At 38.1% G+C, this 17592-nt stretch overlaps 1 protein-coding gene across 1 annotated transcript in view; it reads right to left on the bottom strand.

The window, feature by feature from the left end:
- The window catches only part of FHIT (fragile histidine triad diadenosine triphosphatase), a gene marked incomplete at both ends in the record, with an annotated part of 417329 nt that extends 399976 nt beyond the window's left edge, over positions 1–17353 (bottom strand). The window contains one exon of the mRNA XM_080625672.1: positions 17254–17353. Coding sequence (XP_080481798.1) covers positions 17254–17353 — 100 coding nt within the window. The remainder of the gene's footprint in view (positions 1–17253) is intronic.
- Positions 17354–17592: the final 239 nt, after the last annotated feature.

The following is a 17592-nucleotide window of genomic DNA, read 5'->3' on the forward strand; positions in this document are numbered from 1 at the left end:
ATATTGTACTAGCACTGCAGATTCTAAAAACTAAAACTTGTGCCAGATAAACAATACCTGGAGTATCTAAATATGTGAATTACATTCTCATGCAAGTGTATGTTAAGCTATTGTGCGATTACAGTATTATATACATATTATTAAAATATTCCAAGGACTTCAAGAGAAAATATTATTCTTAAATAGGAAGACGCTGTCTTCATTTCCGTATCACTAATGACACTATAAACAAAGAGTTTTATGAGCAGTGAAAATAGTAAAAACCCAAACTCAAACTTCTTCCCTACGGATTTATGCCTCAGGGAACTGGTTCAGTGTGGTATCTCTACTGTCTAATAAAAGGAAAGACCCTGTAGAATTTTCACTTTGGGTCACCACTAGCATCTCTCCTGTTCTGCTGCCTACTTCCATTTGACATATGCTCTGCCCCTCTGCCAAAGCTGGTTAAAATTGAGCTGGGAACAACTCCAGTCTGAAGATAAACAGTAACATTTAAACGTTATCGTGATACATACATGATAAACGCTTATTGTTGTTCACATACAAAATCCTTTCCACTTCTCTGTTTGAAAATTTAGTGCAAACTGACAACCTCACTTAGGCAAGACAATTGGAATCTCTGAAACAGTAACAGACTGACCCCATACATGCATTATTCTTTTTATTTAGAGCAAGCTGTAGACATGTAACCAAAGACAATAACATGTAACAAGGCATTTTATTTTTTATTATTTCATAAAGCTTTAAAATGCTGTTCTTGTTATATAAATACAGCATTTGCCTCTACAAAGCCTTATCCAAAGCTAGTTTTATTTTTCCCTTTTTTGAGTCTCTACGAAGAGCTTCAATTAATTCACAGCAGTACACAAAGGTCAAATTAGCACCACCTTTTGTGCTCTTTTGTGTTTGTTTTAGTCTGTTCTGTAAGATAAGTGTAACAAGATAACACAACAGGAGTTTGAAAATCGCATAGGATTCTGTTTACATTGGATAGATGGCCAGGGTCAGAGCCCCAAGCTCTGACCTGCAGTTTGCTGGCACAGGAATCTTTCTTCTGAAACTGCTTTGCAAGCCAGGGTCCTCTGTATTCAGAAGAGCAACACACTGTATATGCACAATATAACATGCAAGCATCTGATAAGCACTGTTTCCATGCTGCTACAAAGCCATACCACTGCTGTAGGCATATGCAAAAGACTGTCCACCCAGCTGCTTGAAGGATGAATAATGGTCAAACTCCAAAGTTTTGGAATTGTATTCCAGTGCTTTGAAAAGAAAAAACAGGTTGTGCCTCATCATCTTTTGCATACTCAAGAATAGGTGACTTTTCAGCTCCCTGGTAATAACATATATTTCAAATCACATGCACACACCATGTTTAAGGTTTCCATTTACTGCTTGAGCAGCCGTTTGACAACTTGTGAAGTGGGAGCTCTGGTAAGATTGAAAACCCGTTGCCTGAGGTAGAAGCCCAGAACAGCAGGGAGCAAAAGAAGATTCAGAAGTTTTTAACACCCTGAAAATAAGCACTGGAATTGCCTAGCCTTCTGTTAGCCCATTCAAGCACATTTACATTGCACAAGGACTTCAGAGAAAATATGCTTCCACATAAATTCCTGAGCTGCCAACTTCAGCCTGGTTTTAGAACTTGCACATCATGAACAAAAGGTAAATTACATCATTAGAATTGTGACTAAGGCTTCATATAGAAATCAGGCAGCACTCCAAATTACTGTAAGTATATCTACAGGGAAGAAAAAAAGCTGCTAAAAAAGAGACACTTCAGCTGAGGCTGCATAGAGCTCAACAGAAACTGCAATATTCAACAGTGAAGACAAACTGTACTTCATGCAGTACGCGATTAAACTGTAAGAGTACTTGACCAAGGCAATGGTTTTGGTATCTTCAGATGGAACACATTTACCTAAGTGTCTATAGGAATTTGGATGATGGTTACTCTTAGCCATCTATGACGGTCCATCGTGGCTTTTTAAAGCTTCAAAGTGCAGAACTAATTGTGCTAGGAAGCGAGTAGGAAACCTACCCATTGCTAACACTATGAACACCTATCACATAACCCAGAGCCAAGGCACAACCCCATCTCAACCTAAAAATGACATAAAGGTGTGTGATCCTATAACACAGCATGCAACTGCTGCTGCACAGCTTTCCTGTCCGCTGTGTGTGTGATCTACCTTTGGCCATATGATGCTGAAGCCACAGTCCTACTTACAGACCACCCCTGACTAATAAAAGCCAATCTGTGTACCAAATATGCATTATAGAACCCCATAAATCCTACAGAAACTGCAGAAATGCTGAGAAAATTGGCTGTTCTGTGCAGCCAGTTGAATAATTCGCAGCTTCCTCCCACTTTTACTGCAAACAGAGCAGTTGGTCCTTCAGCCACTACTTAAGCATGCCACCTCCCATTGGTGAGAATACTGCAGCTGGTATCTGCAGGTCAATAATAATCAAAATGATCTCTTGGCATGACTCAGATCCAGCAGAAAGCATGTCATAAAATATGATTACACTTTTTGTCCTGGTAGGCAAAATTCATTTTCACAGCTCATTCAGGTCTCTGGTGTAAGATCTTAATTATCCAAACCGACACAGGTTACTCATCATTCATTTCTTATAGGCCATCTAATTCAACAAACTGCACAAGCATGTGCTCAGCTTCAAGCAACTGAAAGGCCTATTCCCAAGTATTTGGCAGTTCCTGGCCCAGGCCATCAACTTCCTGTGGGGTCAAAAGTGAAGGAAAAATACCCAGTTGTGATTTCAGTTTAAATTCTATACAATGACTTCTTGGAACAAAGTCTGGACTCTGCATTTAGGCTTCTGAGAATAGAGGGTGAAATTGCAGTTCTACTGCAGACAGACTGTGTGGTATTTTTCCTTTCTACTGATCAAAAATGCCATCCAAGAAACTGTGATCATTGATGCATTTTTATGATGCAAACTTCTGTAATCTAGATATTTGTAATATTTAGCAGAGGTAAAAGTAAAATAGAAGCTAAAACATTATCATTAGTAGTTACTCTTAAGACACTTAACATACGACCTGACCTACAGAAAATACTTTTCTGATATTATTGACATTTCTTTAACCTATAACATTAATTCTTTGTAGCTCGATAAATCCGAGTATCTTCCCCCTGTATTATCAAGAGACTGGTGCTGACAAAGAAAGTCAATCTGCAGCCCACACACAAATAATAGCTTTCCATTATATTTGCCATTTCACCTGAATAATTCCTGATAATCATGAATAATGAAGTTATTTGACATTCTAATGATATCATGCTGTGCAACTTCAATCCATCAGTCACTGTCAGGAAGGTCAAATATTTGTATTCCATTACATTATCCAGAGTTCATTAAACAGTTAAATGACATTATACACCTTAATTATACTTCCAAATGAAACTAGCACATATCATTTAGGTCTGAGAGTCTATGTGATGCATCTCCATTTAAAAGAAGGATCATGATTTTGAATATTCATATGTGACAATTATATATACTGGAAATTCAAACAATAATTTTTCAGCTCTATCAAATACTAATGTAAAGATGAGTTTACTTGATGCACCTAAATACAACGTTCTTCACAGCCTAAGATAGTTTGTCATATTTTCTACTGTGTTACTGCAGATTACTTCTTAGCGATCCTAACAAGGGCTCAAATACAGATCTGCAACTGATATAGGAGCTATAACTGATATGGGAAACTGTCTGTTGACTACAGCTATCTATACACAAGACAAAAATACAATATTTATGTAAGAAAACAGGCAGGAGAAAGGAAAAGAAATGTTGTTGTCTTGAAAACAATTATTTAAAGTATATCTTTACATTATTTATATTATTTATATTATATTTATTATATATATAATTAATATATTTATATTATATATTATTTATATTATTTAAAGTATATATTATTTAACCATGCCAAGTGCCAGGTCCTACACCTGGGTCGGAGCAATCCCAGGCACAGCTCCAGGTTGGGCAGAGAAGAGATTCAGAGCAGCCCTGCAGAGAAGGACTTGGGGGTGTTGGTCCATGAGAAAATGAACATGAGCCGGCTGCAGTGTGCGCTCGCAGCCCAGAAAGCAACCGTATCCTGGGCTGCATCAAGAGGAGCGGGACCAGCAGGTCGAAGGAGGTGATCCTGCCCCTCTGCTCTGCTCTCGTGAGACCTCACTTGGAGCATTGTGTGCAGTTCTGGTGTCCTCAACATCAAAAGGACATGGAACTGTTGGAACAAGTCCAGAGGAGGGCCACGAGGATGATCAGGGGCTGGAGCACCTCCCGTATGAAGACAGGCTGAGAAAGTTGGGGCTGTTCAGCCTGGAGAAGAGAAGGCTGCGTGGAGACCTCAGAGCAGCCTTCCAGTATCTGAAGGGGGCCTACAAGGATGCTGGGGATGGACTCTTCATCAGGGACTGTAGTGACAGGACAAGGGGTAACAGGTTCAAACTTAAACAGGGCAAGTTTAGATTGGATCTAAGGAAGAAATTCTTTACTGTGAGGGTGGTGAGGCACTGGAATGGGTTGCCCAGGGAGGTTGTGAATGCTCCATCCGTGGTGGTGTTCAAGGCCAGGTTGGACAGAGCCTTGGGTGACATGGTTTAGTGTGAGGTGTCCCTGACCATGGCAGGGGGGTTGGAACAGGATGATCTTAAGATCCTTTCCAACCCTAACTATTCTATGATTCTATGATCTCAACACAATTGAAAACCTGCTGTGGTGGATCAAAAGCATCGTAAGAAAAAAAGGAAGAAGTATATTCAACTGTGGCATTAAAAGAATACTATTTCATTAATACCTAATATTCCAAAGCATTAAGCTCTCCCCAGGTTATCAGTGTAAATATTCACTAACAAACTACTGTGGCAAGTAATCTAAAAGACTTGATTTGCATGAATACAGCTTATTTTTTCCCTCCCATCAAAACCATTTTCCTTGACAAGAAAAATAAAAACAACAAGGGGTTCTAAGACAGTCATTAAGTGGCCATCAGAAAATAGGCATTGATTTAAGTAGACTTTTGTGATTGTACTGAGCATCTCCACTCAACCACAACCTTCCGAGACACACACAATAGGCAGAGAAACGGAAAGATAAATACAAGGAGAAAAATGTTTTAAATCCACAAAAAAGCACAAATAGAGACAAGACCTTTGTTGGATTAATGTAGTTTACCAGCTTACAGAAGGCTTATTAAAATGCAACTCTTAGACAAATTGCTCCTTCCTAAATGAGTCTTCAAGTCTAATATTAATGGACCTGACCAATCTTTTTACAAGATTTGATTCATTAGAGTATTTTAAGTATGGGAAACACAGCAAATTCATTAGATTACAGCAGACAGTAGGTGTGTTCTTCAGTTCTTTATCTAGCTTGTACCACTGATGGGAAATGTGATCTTCAGCAATCAAAATCAACTCAGTCATGAATGAAACTGGAGAAAAAGCAACCAAACACTAAACTACCTCTCCTCTCCCCTCAAACTTGCCACAGTGCATTCACAAGGTTTGATGACTACATAGGTGGAAATCAGATTTGAAATCTGATTTCAATCAGTTCCAAAAAGCAATTAATGTTGCTTATTCTTAGATGATTTTGTTTGAATCATTTTGTTTTGCAAGAATTCTGTTGAACACAACCTGAGTAAATAATAAGGTTTCCTTCTCCATATTAGCTTAGCCTCACTTATAGAGCAATATATCTATGTTGGCACCTCTAATTTACAGAAATTTAGTTGAAACAACCAAAACAATACAGTTACAGAGAATAAATTCAGACATGCTAATTGGGTTAATGACTGCCATCGTATAGACCTAGATAATCAAAAGAGTTTATTGAAGGTTCAGTTATCTTTCTTTCACTAAGCTATCTATCTTTGTTTTCTGAACAACAGGATAAAATATTGCTTTCCTTCAGATTACCTGTTCTTTCATGATTTTAAATCCCTCATAGCTACCAAAAGGTATTGGAAGGAACCGGGAAATAAGCAGTAACAGCCTTCTAGTTTGGGAGTTATTCTTTACTGTTTCTATGGCTTCAGTAAAAGACATTTTCCAGGTTTTGGAAACTACTTCCAAATGTCCATCATTTGAGGTATTTTTATATTCTCAAGTGAGCTGAGCTACACTGTCATCTGCAGAGTTGAACCCAGATAATGACTTTTCTACTTCTTTTTCTCAGTGCCAAATGCACCATCACATCCTTCACAGTGGTGAAGGCCAGGCCTTGGGCACAGGCTTCTAAGGGAGCAGACTGAAGGCATCAATGGAAAATAGCACAGAATGTTACACCCTCAGCATTCCCTAGCACAACTAATTCTAAGGAGCATGCCGGAAAGGTGACAACTGCCTTTTTCTTTCTACAGGATGGATATTTTAAACTTAATTTTTGACTGAATCTGCATAGAAAGTTTCGGAGTTACATTAAGTCTCAATACAAAAAGGAAAAACATCTTAAGGCTAAGAGTTTTACATCAAGAGGCACAAAACAACTAATATCATAAGACGAAGCATGCCTCTGAAATCAGACTTAAACTTTGCTAATTGGGCAAATTGAATTGCTTCCAGTATATGTAGCACACTTACGCCTTACTTAACAAAATACAGACAATCCAGTAGTAACTAAAGGTAATGATATTTAATTAGTGCGACTGGCAGTTTTTCAAGGTTTATCACTGTGTTGCATATATTATATGTTTATATTAAAACTCATTTTCAAAGTTTTCTGTTTCATTATTGTACTGATCAAAGCAGGACTGTCAGAAAATATAATTAGGAAGTCACAAAGGACCTTAAACAGATATTCAGAATTCTGTGGCTCTGGCAACAGAGGCTTTGCAAAGTGCAGTGGCTCAACTGACAACGAACATAAATTAGATTCAAGTTTTGGAATAACATTTGGGTATATGAGTGTGCTGGCTTTCACTGCACTCCAACACTATGCGGCAAGGCACGCGTGGGGGAACCTTCTCAGCCCTACAACAGTAAGAGAAGTCAAACACCCACTGCCTCTCACAAGAAAACCAGAACACATTATTTTACCTCCACATTGTTTCTCTTCCTTTTCTGGCCAGTATTTGTACTGGCATCTTTTTGTTTTAAATACATGTTTTTAAAGATCATGTTTCCCAAATATCTGGATTCCAACTGGAAAATACTGTCAAATTCCTTAGATTTAAGATTATCTTACTCTTAATCTATCTTCTGCTTTTCCTTGTGGATAGAAATGGACAACAATCTGTGAATACTGACCAACTGGTCCAGTGTAAAGAATAACAAGAAAACACACCTTGCTTCAAGAAGGACAAATACTGATCTTCCTGAGGTTACTGAAACTGGCCTCCCCCCATCTGCAAGTGGAAACAATTACTACAGGAGTCTCAGCAATGGCCTTGAAAACCTAAGCCACCAAATAAATAGGCCTTAAAAAACCCTTTAACCACCATTTTAAACAGCCACATGAATTAAAAACATAGTTAGGTTAGGTAAGCCATTTTCTTTTCTCCTCAGACCTGCAGGGGTAACGACCAGAGGAGGTCTCTATGATAATTGAGAACAGTCATCTCCTCACAAACCCACCAATTCAGAGGAGAGATTTTTGAAGTATATATGCGTCCTTAAGTTGTGCAGTAAATGGGCACAACAAACACTTGAAATCTACAGCAGTTGACAATTTTTCTTGCCAAGATTAAGAAGTTTCAAAAGGGAAGGCGAAGTAATGAGATGGAAGATAGTTATTGCTGCTGAATCCTCTGACAGACCAGATGAAAATCATTATTCAACTTCCCTTATTTAAAAAGACAAATAGAGCATCTCTCTGCGCCTTTTCAATCGTGACAAAACACAATCATCAAATCACATTATCTTCTTTACTCTGGTATTTTGTAGGCAATATAAAATGATCCCCTATGGACAGCACCTTAGCTAAGGGCAAAGTTAAATTCACTCATGTGTGCTTACAATGACTCAATTGCAGTGCCTGAATTCTGGTAATGTTAATTTTTATGGCATAACATCAATGTATAATCTATGTCACGTATTCTTTCCCTGCAACCAGGCAAATTCTACCTGGGAGTGACACAAAAAGAAATACAGACACAGTGACACATTTGTAAAATACATTCATAACTAGCTACACTTTTACATACGAATCAGAGCAAAACCTTGAAGTTCATCAGACCAGACTGCATGAGAAGCAGGATTTCCAAATTCACCTATTTAAACTCATACTTGTCACACACAATTTCCAGTTTCATGAAACAAACAGCAATGAGATCATCTCAGTGCATTTCTAGTTAGTAACTGTTAAAGGTAACAAATCCTGAACTAAAACTAACTGCTCTTCAGCAGGTCCTGTAGAGAGGTCACTCATTTGAATGTGCTATGACGGTAAACTGAAGAGGATCTGTAAAGGAATTTTCAACTTTTATTGCACAAATATCTGCTCAAGAGAGCTCGCTCTGAGAGTGCTGAGGTTTATGTGTTTTGATCAGAAACAGTAGAAGTCAGCAGGTTACAAGGAACAGCAAAAAGTAAACCAAATGATTAACAGACTGTACACCCTTGTGCCACTTCAGTAACCTAAATATGGCATAAGTGCTAAAGTGAAACACATCTGTATCTATGAATTATGCACTCCATTTCCTATCACAGCCTCATTTTACAACAAAGCCTCCATTGTCTGCTATGTTCTTATCTAACTTGACACAAGACAACTTACTAAAACGTTATTTACCCAATTACCTTGCTCTGTCCTACCTAAAAATAATCAGAGATGCCAGAAAAGGTGAAGCCCAACAGAGCTGGGGCCTTGCATCTCAAAACTCTGTTATTTTGCCCAGGTATTCAGAAGTCTGATACTGCTTCAGAGTAAAGCAGTTGTGCTCAAATACTCCATTTGAGAACAGCTTTGCCTTGGTTGCCCCTGCAGAAATCCGTATTGGTGACTGGACTCTCTTCAGACGTCTGTGTCTGCACTCATTGGGGGAATACAGTAAATTGGATTTACCCTCACAGGATTTACATCTACACCAGGTAATCTGAAGAGATTAGGCTATGGCATTTATCACACTCTATGCCCTGAAGAAGGTACCAGGATGACACCACAATATACTACTATTCCTTTGGTATGATTAGAGTGCATTCCTGCTTATTTTTCACGTGCATGGAATGACCTTTTCCTCCCTTTGCTGTTGCAGTTTGCACTGGTTTTGTCTGGGATAGAGTGAATGTGTTACTGCTGGGCAGAGCTTACTTCTCTGCTCCTCACACTGCCCCATCAGCAAGGAGGCTGGGGTGCACAAGGAGTTGGGAGGGGACACAGCCAGGACAGCTGACCCTGACTGATCCCAGGGACATTCCAGACCATATGGGGTCATGCTCAGGGTATAAAGCTGGGAAGAAGAAAGAGGAAGGGGGGCATGTTTGGAGTTAATAGCATTTGTTTTCCCAATTAACCACAGGACAGAGCCCTGCTTTCCTGAAGCTGCCTGAACATCTGTCTGCTGTTGGGAAGCAGTTAAAAAAGTCTTCATGTTGCTTCACCCATTAAACTGCCTTTATCTCAACCTTTTACTCATTTAACCCTTTGAATTCTCTCCCCCATCTCACTGGGGCAAGTGAGTGAGCGGCTTTGTGAGGCTCAGCTGTTGACGAGGGTTAAATGACAATAGAAATCGTTTGAGTATAAGGAGTACAAGATGATTACTTGTGAAATCATGAAATATCTTCTTTATACTATGGTACATCAAGGTATATTAATGTAGGTTTCAACAGAAAAATGCTATATATTAGGCTTTCCACAGCAAACAGATGAGATGACACTTTAACATTTTGTCGCTAGCTTTCCTCCTAGGAGCTGCAACAGGCAATTCATGGCAGATGCCTCTCGAAAATATGTACTGGAAGAACACACACAGTTGTATTACACTGAATAGCTCAAAATATTCCAATATGCTAGAAACAATAAGCAATAAATGAAATTTCCAATTGACTTTCCAGCAAATCTATTTTAATTACAAATGGAGATTTTGCATGTATTGCATTACTTATGGTAATTCAGTCACATCTATTATGAATAACCATGTATTCCAATCATCTTTTTTAATTATATTCTGCCGTAAGAGCAAACCATGCGACACCTTGCCCAGACTCAGTTAACTCTGTGTGTGCTGCATATCACATCCTGATGGCTCTGCTGAGAACAAAAGGTCCTAGACATGCACAAACTGCAACAGGAATGGCTTGTAACTGTCATCTTCATTAGCCAGAAATTACTTAAAAGAATTAAAGAAGGTGAATTTAAATCCAGTTATGTACTGAGAGGGAAAATATTATTCTTTCTCCCTTCTGTTATCAAGTTAATTGCGATTGGTACCTGAATGGAAGCACATGGCTGTCTGCTACTGAGGCAGGTAATGCAGTGGTAAAACCGCAAGGGCGGCAAACACCTTCTTTCTATTTGTTATCTATTGGCCATTCATGGCTATTAAGTTTGTCTGGCGTTTACTGATGTGATACAAAGGATAAAATTAAAGGTTTGTTCAATAACCACACCAATTGCAAGTTTGCTCTCTGCTAGACCAGAACTGCTGGACTAAACATATTCATTATGTATAAACAGGGCTTCACTGGTTTTTAAACAAGAATGACAGTTACTATGTTAAACTTCAAAGGAAACACTCATTTTACCTTTTCTGAATCCCACTTCAGTTTCCCCATCATTTCCCACACAACAGTTTGCTACCTCTTAATTTTACTTCCTTGTACACAGATTTGCTCTTGTCTTTTAAACTTGACTTCTTCCAGCTACTTAAGATGAGGCTTTTCTCAGTAAACAGGTTTCTAACTATGCTAAATATGACTGGGTAAAATCATTTTTCCAGGTACCTTTGTCACCCCAATGGCAGGAACCTCAAAGTAAATTCACTTAAGTCAGTTACTGTAAAACCATAGCTGTAAGTCAATGACAAAAATGGAATTGGAATTTTTTAGCTGGATCTCAGCATGTGTTAGCAAGGTAGCCCAGAAATTAAACTGCACAGATCCAACCTATTACGATACACAGCTCAAAAGCCCACTTTCCAAATATCTCACTACTCCCCATACAAGTCGGCTTGAAGGTCATTTGAACACATCACTAATAAGAGTGTTCAGCCCTCATGAAGGCTCATCCCTCCATGGCATTTGCTAAGACGCACCAGTCTCCAGCCTAAGAGCTGTCTGTCCTGGATGTGGCCTTAGGACAGCTGTTTTAATACTTCTTCCAATGTAGGTTGTGCTACAGTCGGAAAAATTCTTATGACTGATCTGCTGAATGCATGTGAATGAGTAATTTAATTGGTAATTTACTTCATTTGCAAATCAGCAAAAAATACTTTTGATTTTATTACTTTCTCTTTTTCCTCTGTATTTAAAATACTGGCAAAAAGCACTTAGAATGGGATTTTCATCAACACCGTTATAATAATGCAACTGCAACACTGCGAACAGAATAGGTAAACCCTTACAGCGAAGTACATTCTCCTTCACCAGTGAGCACCCTTCAAGGAAGACAAGATTTGAAGAGTTGAAAAGTTTATTTACAGTTGAAAGTTTATTTATCTGTCCAAAAGATACAGCTGAACTCGATTCCCCACAAATAAAAGACTGATAGCCAAGCGCTTGTACACAGAGCTCTGAATCTATTATCTTCAGAAGCAGCATTTCTTAATGCGAGTCAAACATCATCCCTTTGTTTGCAGACTGCAAACAAAAGTACTCCAACTCCGATATAATTAACTGGCCTCTCCATCATCACTAAATTCAAGTGGTTTGCACACACAGAGCAGAGCAGTCATTGTCTGGGCTGTCTGAGGAGAACCTTTGTCCCAGAAGGAAGCTTAATAATACAGTGAAGATGATGGCTTCTGCTTCCAAGTGGCTTGCTGCTGCCAAGGGTGCAGTCCCCCATCCCTCCACAATATAGCTTCATTTAGCTAAAAATTAGTAAGCATAAAACTGTTCTTCCTCACTCTCATTTGTGCAAATAAACATTATGGCATTAGTAAGTCCTACTTGAGAGATCAAAACTGCTTATATAAGGGAGAGTCATGGAACAGCTTTATTTGGGTTCCGAGGGAAAAAAAACAAAACACAACCTTGAGACCTTTCCACTGATGCTCAACACGTTCCATCTGGTATCTCAAAAAGAATTTACCAAATACTGACAATACACAAATTAAGTCTAAATCTCTTCTGCCCTCATGATGAAGAAATATATTCTACACTTCTTCCACATTTCCACACAAGATCCATCACTTATACTTGTCCTCCCATTCAGGAGGTCTTTGCTACACCAGCAAAGGTATTTCGTCTTCTTCCTACTACTCTCTTCAATTAGAGTTACTGGACATTTTGAGAAATTCACATAAGAAGTTCACCCCTTATTGTATCAAACCACATTTTCTGTCTCCACATCATTCCCTTGCTATATCCAGCAATGTATTTAGGCTACAAAATATTTACCAAACCCCTTATTTTTAGTTCTTTGATAAAGAACTCGCAGGAGCATGACTGCTTCTCAGTGTTGTGCTACAGCAAACTAACGATAATAGCAATGTATATGAAGCTTCTGTAACAGGCATTAAAGAATACTTTCCCACAGGGTTCAATACGTATAATGTGTGGTTGTAACAGTGCAGCATACATTATTGCAATATGTAAATGCAAATTTATATGTTCTGCAATAACTGAATTTTATTTTCTAAACCTTAGTTTTATGGCAAATATTAACCATAACATTTATAATTATGTAGCGTAAATACAGATGTGATAAATGTGCAGCGCACAAACTAACTAAATCATAATAAACAGCAGCTCTAACTTTATGAAGAATTAAAATCTCATATAGATGCTAAAGACCATGGTTTTCAACTAAACTTGTGAGAGAATACTACTGTTATTTCCAGAGCATATTCAATGGCAATTCTGTCAGGACTGTACTAAATTACAAACATCCTTTTAAAATATATTAACAAATAAAGCTAATCAAAAGGATTATTTCCTTCTAACTGCAAATCTTTTAAGAAAAGTCTTGTGGCAATGTCTGTGACAATACAGAAGGTGTCAGTCTCAAGCGATACAGCAATTCTGGCAGCATATGATGGACAATCCATACAACAAAGCAGATGCTGTTCTTACACTTCTGACCCTGGATCCCATCCCAGCACAAGACACTGCAGTGTAGGCTGTTATCAAGGCCATGAAGGAGCATCTGGTTCAACTAATGTTTTGCTCTACTCATTAATAGAAGGAACAAGTTGCAGTAACTCAGAGCACACTGTCTCGGCCACAAATAATGACTATTAACTTCATACAGTGATGAAGTTGCCAGACAATATTACATGCTTTGGGGTTTTATATATGGTCTAATCTTCTCAATCAGAATACTTTCTGGAGGGAAACATTAGATTCTATGGAAATAGCAATACCAAATGATCCAGCAAATTTCAGTATATAACACTTAAATGGTGTCTTTTTTGTTTCCCCCTTTAAATGGACAAACCTTTTTGTAATCAATCCCAGATGAAAAGCTATTGTAAAGTGTTTATTCTAATGTAGTATACGCACATACATGTATAATTACTGAAGGAACCAACGTGTTCATCAGAAATTTCTATACAATTGCTTGGTCCTGATAACACTCAGCTCATTCTTCCCAGCTGGAAAACCTAGGTTTTTTTCATAGCCAATTCAATAAACTGATGAAAAATGCTTTATATAATATAGTAGTGCCATAGATCTGATGTTTGTCATTACGTAGTGCATTCAATCAATTTACAAATGTTGCTGTGCTCCTTCAGCGCTAGTTCTTCTTATGGCATCCTGAACACAAACCCAAAGATCAATACTTAGTCTACTGAAGAAAAACAGGACATAACAAATGAATCATTTTATTTATAATTAAAAAGTCCTAGTCCCCAAATAGATGCTCCTAATGTTCAAATTCATTTTTCATGTTTAACACAAGATGAAAGAAGTACCCCACACAATGCAATGAGAAAGGAAGTGATAATAAACTAGCTCATATTTATTGAAGATACGCGCAAAATCATGCAAAGCTATGGCATATGGCTAGGAAAATATGAATAAAATGGTAGGTCATTCACAAAGTACTTGTTCTCATATTAGAAAGCTAAAAGTCCATGCCAAGGAGCAGATGGGTTTTCTTTAAGAACACACTAAAGTTCTGTTCTGAACTATGGAAGCAAAAAGATCTGAATGAAATAATTTAAGTTCTTTTAGTAGAAGCTTAGCTCACGCTGTTTGCTAGAGCCGATTCAGTTCATTTTGTCTATTTTGTGTGACAGAAACAATGTATTTGCCGACTGTAGACACATCCCTGCACTATTCCGGCAGTTGAACAGCCACTCCTCTAAAACAACCACACAGTTGCTCAAGGGAGCCACAAATGACTTCTTTCACAAGTCCTTTGCAGAGCAGCAAGATAACACAACCTAGAGGCAACAGGGCCTCTACTTTTCATTGAAAACATTACTGGTACCTCTATAAGCGTATAGCCCTCCCTCTCCATTTGGTTGTGCCAAAAGAGGTGAATGAGTTTACTACTATTGCCAAGCACATGAGCATATTTTAGCTTACACAGTAGAGATTCCAGCATAGTGTCAGGTATCTCTTACTCAGCAGCAAAATCCCAGTTACTTCCTATTCAAGAATCTGTAGTAATCCCTAAAAGGGATCCTATTATGAACAGGTTCCTGAGTCCATGAACTACTGCATACCGCTTAGACAGAAGTCTAATGTTGGGGCAAACGAGGCAGCTCTCTCCAGGAATAGAAGAACTCTTTCCTTACCATGAATACCATGTTCTTGCTATTCCTACTCTTGGTTACTCTCAGCACAGTTTGACTTTTAAGCATCAAGCAGAATTCAGAAGATTGGCAGCTGGAAATAAACAAAGCTTTGTAATGTGTTACCTGAATCACCATGGTTTGACATTGCTCAAATCAGAAACACTGAACTCTACAGGACCATTTTGACTGATTTTTTCCAAGAGCACAGCTTTATTTTAAAACTATTACAGCAAATTCACAACCTCAATCCTACGTTCTGTTTCAAGATGGAATTTCAACCTTACTAGTTAATTAAAGCCACCACCTGGAGTGAGCTGGCTTTCAAACTGATTTCCTTGTCTCTCTAATTCACACACATTAATATTTTATTTCTACTAAAGGGAAAAAAAAAAAGTCAAAATGAAAAGGAATGTCACAAATGTGCCAAAGACAAAGCAGATAAAATTACTGCAATAAAACAAAGAAAATACACTTGTTACTGCCAGGTCTTTAGATGAATGCTGCATTATACAGACATTTTAAAGGCTTACAACTACAAATTGCTCTATTTTAAATACCATATTCTAGCATTTGCATCAAGATCTTTGCTAATTTTTTCTTATTGTAATGAGAAAGGGAAGAGGTTTTATTACCTGGACATTTATTCAATGGAGAAACAAAGACTACATTAATATATTACAACACATGAGCTATTAAAACAGTGTGACACCATAAAATATGCTGCAATACTCATTATGGGATAACAAAGCTAAACCTGAGCAAATAAATGTATCTGCCAAACAGTGTGCAATAACTACACAACTAGAGATTATAATCTTTAATTATTTAAGAAGGAAAGAAGCCTGTAATAATTAAGTTTTATAGGTTCCTTAAATTGTCATTACCAAGTGCTCACAAAACTTTAGAACAAGTAGCTTTCATCCGAAGCAACCGTTCTTTATTTTTAACAAAAGATGCAATTGTTCACTATTAATTAAAGAAATAAAATTTCACTGTTTTTAAAACTTCCCTACACAGCACAGATAACATTTTATTTACCCTCTGATCTGGACAATGCATAAGCCTACATACTGCTCAGGCAGTTCCAAGCTCTGCATCTCACAGTCACTGATATGACACTGTCTAGACAGCTTTGAAAGTGGGTTGTGGTGGGGTCTTTCTGATAAGAAATCTGTAAATCACATTGATTCACATCAGATTCTTCAGAAACTGAAGTTGAGAAGAACTGTCCATTCAATTCATTGAAATACACTGGTGAGACAGTAACATCTTTAAAGTTTCTACGAAGTCTATGCATCTTTGCCACATATTTAATAATCAAATGATCTGACTTGTAGTACAAACAGACACCATTCAAAGCAGGGGTAGAAAGAAGTTCTATACTGAATGATTATAAAGTGCAGAAGCAACAGGAAGAAAGGAAGATTCCATATTTCACAAGAAACACATTTATGGGTTTAAAAATGTATATATATTAAAGGTCACCAAATTTTAAAACCTACATTAAATTATGAGAGAAACAAAGCTACAGAGAAAAAAAAAGATTTCAATAAGCTCCAGACGACTTTCTTCTTTTCCCCAAAAACATTCAGGCATTGCCTGAGTTCTGACTAATATTTTACCGCGGACCTCTATGGAAATGAAGTGAACATCTTGAGTATTTCTGAAAAATTCCACCTCCAGCCACCGAAACAGGCACAAGTTATGCAGCAGCAGTTTTGACTAGAATATAATACGCCACACTACAAAATACACTCAGGAGATACACATCTTGCAGAATCAAGTTCCTATACACTTTCTAAGCTGAGAACTTTACTTTCAACATGGAACTTCATTTTTATCTCAGGAAATTTGCTATACAGATGGTTTATTTAATCCATTTCTACCTAAATTAATCAAAGCAATCTGTCCCAAAAAAGTTAACAGTCTTCATACAGGATTCTGCTGCTGTTTGACAAACTGTGTATATTTAACTAGAAGTTGTAAATGCTCCCTAAAGAAGTTACCACATCTAAAAATAAGTGACATTATTAAAAGGGAAGTGGGATGTGTTATTTAGCATAATACGAAATTTAAACAGTATCACCTCGGATGCACTTTAAAATGCCTTTAGTGGCACCTGGTTGTTTATACATCTTCCATGGTGAAAAGGTCAATAGAAATTCACCTCTAAGGTCACAGTTGCCAAGCAACCATTTTCAGCAGTTCTGCAACACCACTCAAGCGTGTTACCTTCCAATGCCTGTGTTCCGAATAACCCTGTGCAGCATCCTACCTCGCCGCCGAAGCACACCAAGCTCCTCCTGCTCTTCCTGGAGGGCACAGGTACCCAACCCTCGAGGCACTGCTCAAAAGGATACGTCCCGGGACCACCGGCCTTCGGTTCACCAGAGCAAAGGACAGCTCAGTCTTCAGGAAGACCACAGAGGGCTTGATGAGGTGCTGCCCGAATCTCAGCATGGTAAACGTTAATCTTCGTGTCTGAAAGAGACAATAGTGAAGATAATGAAGGGACTGACTTTGCCTTTCCAAGCAACAGCAATCACACAACCAAATTGTCTAGGCAGCTTCTGGAAAGAAGGTACCTCCTCGACTCACCAAGGCATTGGGTGTTTGGGAAAGGTTGGTAATGCCTTCCTAAAAGCATAACTTGTTTGTCAGGATGATGGAAAAGTCTTCTTTCAAAAGCACAAAACTTA

This window comes from Psittacula echo (assembly GCF_963264785.1).
Source record: "Psittacula echo genome assembly, chromosome: 9".
Classification (NCBI taxonomy): domain Eukaryota; kingdom Metazoa; phylum Chordata; class Aves; order Psittaciformes; family Psittacidae; genus Psittacula; species Psittacula echo.